This window comes from Leptonychotes weddellii, chromosome 2 (genome assembly GCF_054177405.1).
Source record: "Leptonychotes weddellii isolate Sample4059 chromosome 2, ASM5417740v2, whole genome shotgun sequence".
NCBI lineage: Eukaryota > Metazoa > Chordata > Mammalia > Carnivora > Phocidae > Leptonychotes > Leptonychotes weddellii.
In genome coordinates this window covers 1,046,766-1,055,426 of record NC_138370.1, presented here as the reverse complement: position 1 = coordinate 1,055,426, position 8,661 = coordinate 1,046,766, and the positions used below count along the sequence as shown (strand labels likewise).

The following is an 8,661-nucleotide window of genomic DNA, read 5'->3' as shown; positions in this document are numbered from 1 at the left end:
CTTAGCACACTAAAAAGGACCACGGCCATCCACACGTCCTGTTTTCCTCCACGGAGACTTTTAGATCCGTGCTCGGAACATCTCTAAGCCCGCACGAGATGCACACCGTCTCAGGAGTGATGGTCGTGTGGGCCGCTGTCCCGGCCAGCCTCGGGGCCGCCACCAAGCCCGGCCGGGTAAATACTGTGCGTGTGATCTGCACCCCCCGCCCCCCGTCTCCGGATTGCACGCTCGCGTGGCCCTGGCTGTGCCCCCACATGCCGATCCGTAACGGAGCCCGGAAAAGCAGCAGATGGGGTCGGGTACAGCTTGATGCAGGAGAACCACACCAATTGCCTTTATAAAGTTTTATTCGTCTACAGCGAGAGAAAACGGGAGTGCAACCAGACAACACACGCGTGCAAGGCTCTACAGCCAGGGTTCCGGAGCCGCTAGGCTGTCTGCCCCACACGCCCCACCAGTGTGCTGGGGCCTTTGTGTCCTGGGCCAGCAGCCACGGAAATCCGAGCGGGCACCTTGCAACCCACCCTCTAGCCTGGTGCAAACAAGCTGAGCTTTCGCCCTTAGAGGGACATAAGAGAATAACAACCAAGTGCCAAAACTAAAAGCATTAACGCATGCTGGACCGTCGGCGCACGTGACCTCACTCACGGTCACCCGTCTGAACCAGCACACCGCCCTCAGGTGGCCTTCCCGCCCGGCAGCAGCTCCTTCACGGGGCCAGCACGGAGGCCGAGGCCGGGATGAGCTTCGGCTTCGCCTGCTGGGGCGGCGAGATGTCTGGGATCTTCTCCCCGTGTTTGTACACGCTGATGGTGAGGTCGATCTTCTCACCTCCGTACTTGTTCTTGACGTGCATGCTGTACTTGCCCGAATCCTCAGAGGTCACGCCCTTGATGGCCATGCTGACGTACTTGCCCTGCTCCACCTTGACTGAGAAGTGCTCGCTGAGCTCGATGTCCTTGTCATTCTTGAACCACACCACTTCGGGGTCAGGACTTCCAAACACGGTGCAGGTCAGGTTCAAGGTCTTTTGGGGGGAGGGGTGAGCAGAGAAGGGAGGGTTAGAAACACGGAAGTCATACTGCCTCTCCCAAGGGGATGGGTCAGCGAAGTGTCTATCCACCCCACATATAGCCCAGTTAGTCAAGAGGCTCTTTCTATGCGTAAGCGCCAAGCTAGACATGAGGGATCCAAAGACAGCAGGATGCAAAAAGCTCACAGCCTCATGGGCAGCTCGTGAGAAAAATCAATGATAATTTTTTTCTATTTATTCTCAGTCTTAATCCATGGCCGACGTCAATTAAAGAATGTAGAGGGAATTAAACTCTACATTTTACAGGAGATGTATTTAGCCTGTTTCCAAATTTCCTTTGTATTCAAACTCACAGATCCATTTTGCCAGTTCCTCTGGCAAATCCAGAGAAGATTTTGTCTTAAAAGTGGTAAATCAGATGGAGCAAACGCACTGTGACGCCCAGGACCGTGTGCTCAGCCCACGAGACCATGGAGCTGTTGCTTACACCTCGGTCCATCCTTGTTGTGAGACCCATGACGACTCCAGCTCAGGAACTCTCTAGGCTGTCCTTAGTTGCTAAAGAAAAGGCCTGTACATTTTAGTATTTTGGCCTAATGACATTCTCTCAAGTGTCTATGAACCCTGGACACTGAGTACAAACGGCTGAAGATCGCTAGAGGTAGCAACTAGATGTCGGTAACTCCACTGACCGGCCACAAACTAAACCTCCACTTAGCCGTTTCCATTATGAATTCCAAAGTGACCCTGACAACTGAGCAGAGATGCTTTTCATTTCTCACTTGACGCAGGTGGTTTCCGCCTTCCTACAGGGCGTGGTCAGCCTGCTCCCTGTGCAGTTACTGCTGCCAAGGGCCCAGGACAGGTGGACACCCAGGACCGGGTGGACACCCAGGACCGGGTGGACGCCCAGGACCGGTGGACGCCCAGGACCGGTGGACGCCCAGGACCGGGTGGACGCCCAGGACCAGATGGACGCCCAGGGCCTGGAACCCACAGCTGCCACACACCTGCTCTGTGATGCCTGAATCATGCACCTTGTCCCCATGCTCCTAAAGCTGCTGTTTGTGGGTCCAGAAGAGTAAACTCTTCCATCCTTTGATAACATAAGTGTTACCAGAAGCAGCCTAAGACAAGCATCATGGTGGGTGGGGAGAAACCTGTCCTCTGGGGGCTGAGCAACATGCAATCCCCTCCCCAGGCTCCCCAGGCTAGGTACTATGGGTGGGGGGGGACTGCACTGCACTGCCGAAACCCCGTGCCGTCCTAACTCCGTGTCCTGCTGTGTGCTCTTACCTTGCCCTCCATTATGGTCACCACGTCAGGTAAGCCACCAATCACCTTGCCACGATCTGCAACATGAAGGCGACTCGGTTCAGAAAACTACCAACGGGGACGTTTCTACAGAGCAGACCCCATGCTGAGCGCACGTGGATACAAGCCAACACAGGGAGGGGCTCCCGCTACTGTGTATATAAAGTGGGGGGCTCAGGAGGAGTCTCAGGTCCTGTGCAGGGACGGCTGTGAACGCCCTCCAGGGAAGGAGGGACATGCGTGAGCTCACCAAAGGCTCCACGCAGGGAACCTGATACAGCTAAACGCATCCTGGAAGGGAGAGGGGTCCTGTGCGTCTGGAGGGCAGAGCTTTCTAAGGGCATTGGACCCTACAGGAGTCTATTTTCTGTATATTATGCTTTGACATCCTAGAAACCTTCCTGGCTAAGGAGATGGCCCCTCCTGGGGTATCCAATTCTCAGACAGAGCAAAGGGCCCAGCCTGTGAGAGGCCAACCAGCCTACCCGGAGCGAGGATGCCTCTACCGATTCTCACCCAGGAGGCAACGCCCCTCCGAGCTGCCTCCCCCACCTGCCCCTGCACCTGGGAGCAATATTCCTCTACCTTGATCCTCCAAGGGCCTCGTGCCACACAGCTGCGGGCCACCCCTACGGACCAAAGCCCAGTGAAATAATTCAAACGAGCCAGTCCTAGATCATTTACCACACCCCGTCTGCCTGTCCCAAGGAAACGCCAACAAAGGCCATGGTCTAAGCACACCCTTCACTCCTGCCTCTACCTCCTGACCCGGTGCTTCCCCAGGTGGCTCTGGGCGGCATGCCTCCCTTCGCTCGGACCGGCGAGACTGATACGCTGACTTGCTGAGCCTCCGCTCTGCGTCCTCTACCTATGGCCGCACCTGCCTGAGCATCTCATAAAAGAACACGGAGCAAGAGGGCGGAGGGTAGAAGGGAGAAAGGAGACCCCAGACGTAACAAGGAGCCAAAGTGGAAGGCCAGGCTGGGCTGGGTGGCACAGGATGTGTTGGCAGGATCGGGAATGTGGGTGTTGGGAGTCATGGAAGCTTCTCCAATCTGGGCGAGCAGGTTTGCTATCTACCATTTAACACACAACATTAACACCCTGAAGTGTGGGCCCTTTGGCCCCACGCAAAATAGTAAGTGGTGCTCGTTATAATGTAACATGTACTTACTCTTCTCTGCAAAAGCAGCGGCCCTAAAAATCAACGGGAGCAGAGAGAATAAAAAGACAGTCGTGAGAAAACGGGACCACAACAAGCATCACACATTTCGGAGCTTTGCTGGACACGAAAGTGAAAGGAAGGAGGAAGGAGGACACGTGTTCTTACAAGAACGTCCCCCCTGCCGCTGCTGAGGGCCGTGGTGGGTTGCCCCGTCTCTCGGCGGGTGAAACCCACAGAAAAGCTCGGGGTTCGAGCGTGAGGTTGGAGAGATTTCTTTTTTCACCAAATTCACCAGATTGCACTGGAGATTTCTAGATATTTTTGAAAACACTGACTTATCTTAGCCGTCCGTTCCTCCGTTCCACACACATTTCCTGAATAACCTAGTATGGCCAGTGACTGCTCTCCTTTTTGGATACTCCAAAATTCAGATCCACGTTTAGAAATCTCGAGGGATTCTTTCAAAAGTTGCTCGGAACAATGGGGTATTATTCAGCACTAAAAATAAATGAGCCTTCAAGCCACACAAAGGCAGGGAGGAACCCTAAATGCAGATCAGTACATGAAAGACACCTGTCTGAAAGTCTACACGCTGCAGGATTGCAAGCCCAGGACGTGCTGGGGGAAAGCCAAACCATGGAGCCAGGAAAAGGACCAGGGTCAGTGGGTGACAGAGGACAGGGGATGGAGGTGTGAACAGGGAGCACAGAGGGTTTGAGGGCAGTGAATATGCTTTGTGTGATCCTACAGTGGTGGACACGGGTCATCATACACTTGTCCAAACCCACAGAATGGACGACACCCGGAGGGAACCCTGAGGTCCCCCGCAGACTGTGGGTGAGGACGTGTCCCTGTGGGGTCATCGCTGGTGACAAATGCACCGTCTGGTGAGGGTGCTGGGGTCAGGCCGTGCATGGGGCGGGCAGGGTGTACACGGGACATCTCTGCACCTTCGTCTCAATTTTGCTATGATAAAATTGCTCGAAAAAAATAAAGTCTTTAAAAAGAACCCAAAAATATAACCTTAAAAAAATCATTCTGTATATTCTGTTGCCATAATTATAACTATTTCAGAAACCTGTCATTTTCATCATTTAAAGCAACCCAGGGTTATGATGACTCTAGACAGTTAGTTTATAAAAACATGTACAGTTTAGAAGGATGCCTGCCCTATGCACACTGAACTGCATCAACTGTCATTTTTATGTGGGCACCGGGGGCCCCCATGTTCCCACACTCCGCCCAGTGGCCCTCCGGGGACAGACCATCATGCAGACATGTAAATCCGTGCGGACATGCAAATCTTACTTCAGCTGCTGGAATTCTGCCAAGGCTTCATCGAACGCTGTAAGGAAATGTTTCATACGGTTTAATGGTTTCGGTGTGTTTGGCTTTTCCCTCACTCACTCAGGTGCTTTACCCGTGAACTGGCTTAATGAAAACGGACAAACAGCCAAAGGCATAAACTGATTATCCAGAAATAATTTTCTCTGAATGAAACTCATAAAATCAGAGCATTTCCTGGTCTAGCACTGTCAATGGGTCACTGAACACAGAATCAGGAGGAGCTAAAGAATAATTATCTTACCCTGACCAGACAGGTCGAGTGAGCGCTGATGGTTATCTTTGCCGTCATAAATCTCGAAGGTGTATTTTCCTTTGTCCTTCTCCGTGGGCTCACAGATCTGCAGCCAGGCCATCTCTTCATTGCCTCCGATCCTCATATGCTCACTAGATGCAATCTTGGCATCTCTTTAAAAAAAAAAAAAAAGTTAACAGAAACTCATCTCAACTTAGAACCTCATACTATACGCGAGATGGCCATGGGGCAACGGACACGTGTTTGGGTGGGGAGCCCCGTCGGGCTCGCTAGTGCTCATGTCACAATAGATTTTTCTGGATATTATAAATTTATTAACTACATCAGTAGCTCAGATCTGAAAACCTTCTAAAATTGAACCTGATACCTAGTTTTTAAAGATACGTTGTTATTAACATATGCTTGTTGGCTACAATGTAATAGACTCAAAAATGCTCTATATAGCGTGGCATTTTTTTACTCTCAAAAATCTTTTTCTAATGACCATATGATCCAGCAACCGGTGGATATAAGCCCCAAAGAACTGAAAGCAGGGATGCAAGTATCCGCACCCATGTTCACAGCAGCATCATTCACAAGAGCCTGAAGATGACGGCACCCCAAGCGTCCATCACTGGATGAATGAAGAATATGCCAGGTACACATACAATGCAACAGTGTTCGGGCCAAAAAAGGGAGGGAATTTTGACACCTGCTACAACATGGGTGGACTTGGGTGACATTACATTCTGCTGAGTGAGAGAAGTCACTCACAAAAACACAAGGACTAACGATTCTACAGCGAGGCTCCTGGAGTAGTCAAGTTCACAGAGACGGAGAGTGGGATGGTGCCGGCCAGGGGCTGGGAAGAGGGTAATGGGGAGTTAGTGTATCCCGGGGGCACCAGCGCTCAGACCTACTCATTCCCATGCACAAATAGAAAATTCAACTGTACATCGTGATTCTCGGTTCTGCAGAGAGAAACACTCTTTCAAAGAAAATATCCTATGCTGTGGGTTGGGCAATCAGTCCCAAGCCTGAAACGCCAGGGACAGTGAGGAGCCCACGTGTGCAAACACCCCAACATAAACGGACAGCAACACGCAACACGAACATCGCAGCCGGATGAAGAAGGGCCTTCTTCACGCCTTGTATGCACTGACAATTGGCATTTGGATAGACCAGCTGGCAAATCATCCATCGTAGGCCAGTGGAGAACTAAGCCCGCCCTAACAGCTTATGGACTAATGCACCTCATCCAAGTAAACAGCAGCTAACGTGTATGGAGAGCCTCTTCCAGAGTAAGGAGACACCTTCTTTCCAACACGAACGGCCCCGGCCGTCTGTCACACCCCACTCCGTCTGCTACAGCTGTTCCTGAGGGTCAGCCTTAAACCCTGCCAGACACACACCCGACCACATAGCACCAACACAGCTGTCTGCGCTCACTAAGCACACAGTCTCCCCAGCGCGGCGGGGATTTTAGCGTGAGCCACGCCATGAATAAGGCCCTCCCTCCACCCATCCCAGCACACTAGGTCCCGTGCTGGGAGCAGCACCGCCCCCCTCCCTGCAATGACAAGATATTTGGGATTTGCAGCTCGCTCCCTGCTCTGCTGGGAAGGGGTGACCTGGACCATGCCGGGGATTTGCATTCTGCCTCAAAGGCTGTGCCCTGACAGCTCGGGGAAAAGGACTGGCTGAGTCCGCTCTGTGCACAAGCAGGCGGCTCAGAGTTTCCCGAAGAGGCAGCCCCGCGTATGGCAGGCCCAGGGGGGTTCCCCTGAGCCACGTGCTCTGTGGGCCTTAGGGCTGGAGAGGTGCTCTTCTTTATTTCCATGAATTCAAACACATCGTCCTCAAAGAGGAAAACTGCTGCTAGGGCGCCTGGGTGGCTCAGTTGGTTGAGCGACTGCCTTCGGCTCAGGTCATGATCCTGGAGTCCCGGGATCGAGTCCCGCATCGGGCTCCCTGCTCGGCGGGGAGTCTGCTTCTCCCTCTCCCGCTCCCCCCTCTTGTGCTCTCTCACTCTCTCTCTCTCAAATAAATAAATAAAATCTTTAAAAAAAAAAAAAAAGAGGAAAACTGCTGTGTTCTAGACACACAGATAAAGATGGCCAGCCGTCTGCTTCCCCTGAGTGCGTGCAAGAGACAGACGGACAGGAACACAGAGTCCAGAGCGGCTTCAGTGGGGCACGGCTGGAAGCCCATGAGCTTCAGGGCCGTGAAGGAAAGTGATCGGAGTTTGCATGTTATCAGCCACATCAGACCCAGCTTTCCTCAACGCCTGAAACTCGTGCGGCTCCAGGATCGCTGGAAAAATGCTCTGGGAAACAGTGACCATTTCAGCCTCCGAGGAGCTTACGTTCTGTTGAAATACGTCCCGTTCTGATGGGGATCTGTCCACAAAATCAGCAGGCCGCTCGGAGGAGACAACAACACGGCTTTCTTCTGTCTCAGCCTTCTGTGCTCCAACCATACACCCAAGCAAGCCTCGCAGGGCAGCTCTAGGTAGGTACAGACGTCCTCCTGCCTTCGATGCATTGAACACCACCTGTCCAGCAGCAGAGACGGACGGACACACTGCCAGCCACCGCAGCTCCCACTCCACAGCGACTGGGCTGTTTGCCATTCAAGTCTGACTTACAGAAAGCAATCCTCCACGGCCTTGATGGTGTCTTTTGGTGAAGACCATCCACGTCCACGCGACGTCACTCAGAGGTGAGGAAGGGTAAAAGCCACTGGGGCGGGGGGTCACGAGCTCCCAGTCACACAACAGCCTGTGTGCTGCTCCCCTGGGGCCCCACGCGTTCCTGGCCACAGCTACGTGTTCCTTGGCTCCAGCTCTGGCTGCAGAGATGCTCGCTCCCTGAGCCAGGGATGCCACAGTTCAGCAGCAGTGATCCCGCTCCCTCCCGGAGCCCCAGCTCCAGAAAGAACCCATTGCCTTAGGACAGGGACGTGCCTTCACCCCTAATCCAGGCTGAGCTGCAGGATTGAGCTCTGAGTCAGCTTCTCCCAGAGCCCCACATTTTCTTGGGCCACATGCTAGTTCTGTTCCCCAGATACCAGTGAAACCCCTGGCAGGACAGGGCCACACACTGTTCCAACCTGCCCGGGACAAATTCCAGCCTCCAGCCCCCTCCCCGGAGTCAACATAGCTCCCCAGGCCCACGCCCTCTCCAGCTGCTTCCCATTGAATTCGACAATGTTCAAGAAGACATTTCTGCAAAGAAGACAGCCAAATGGCCAACAGACACATGAAAAAGTGCTCAGCATCGCTCAGCATCAGGGAAATCCAAATCAAAACCTCAATGAGATACCACCTCACACCAGTCAGAATGGCTAAAATTAACAAGTCAGGAAATGACAGATGTTGGCGGGGATGCGGAGAAAGGGGAACCCTCCTCCACTGTTGGTGGGAATGCAAGCTGGTGCAGCCACTCTGGAAAAGAGTATGGAGTTTCCTCAAAAAGTTGAAAATAGAGCTACCCTACGATCCAGCAATTGCACTACTGGGTATTTACCCCAAAGATACAAACGTAGGGATCCGAAGGGGTACGTGCA

The 8,661-nt window shown here is 52.9% G+C and overlaps 1 protein-coding gene across 1 annotated transcript in view; it reads right to left on the bottom strand.

Moving 5' to 3' along the window:
* Positions 1 to 332: 332 nt before the first annotated feature.
* The window catches only part of MYOM2 (myomesin 2), a 35,482-nt gene continuing 27,153 nt past the window's right edge, over positions 333 to 8,661 (bottom strand). Inside the window, exons 13-17 of the mRNA XM_081812880.1 lie at positions 5,104 to 5,267; positions 4,824 to 4,860; positions 3,525 to 3,547; positions 2,333 to 2,388; positions 333 to 1,030 (exon numbers count right to left, since the gene is read on the bottom strand). Coding sequence (XP_081669006.1) covers positions 713 to 1,030; positions 2,333 to 2,388; positions 3,525 to 3,547; positions 4,824 to 4,860; positions 5,104 to 5,267 — 598 coding nt within the window. The 3' untranslated portion in view covers positions 333 to 712. The remainder of the gene's footprint in view (positions 1,031 to 2,332; positions 2,389 to 3,524; positions 3,548 to 4,823; positions 4,861 to 5,103; positions 5,268 to 8,661) is intronic.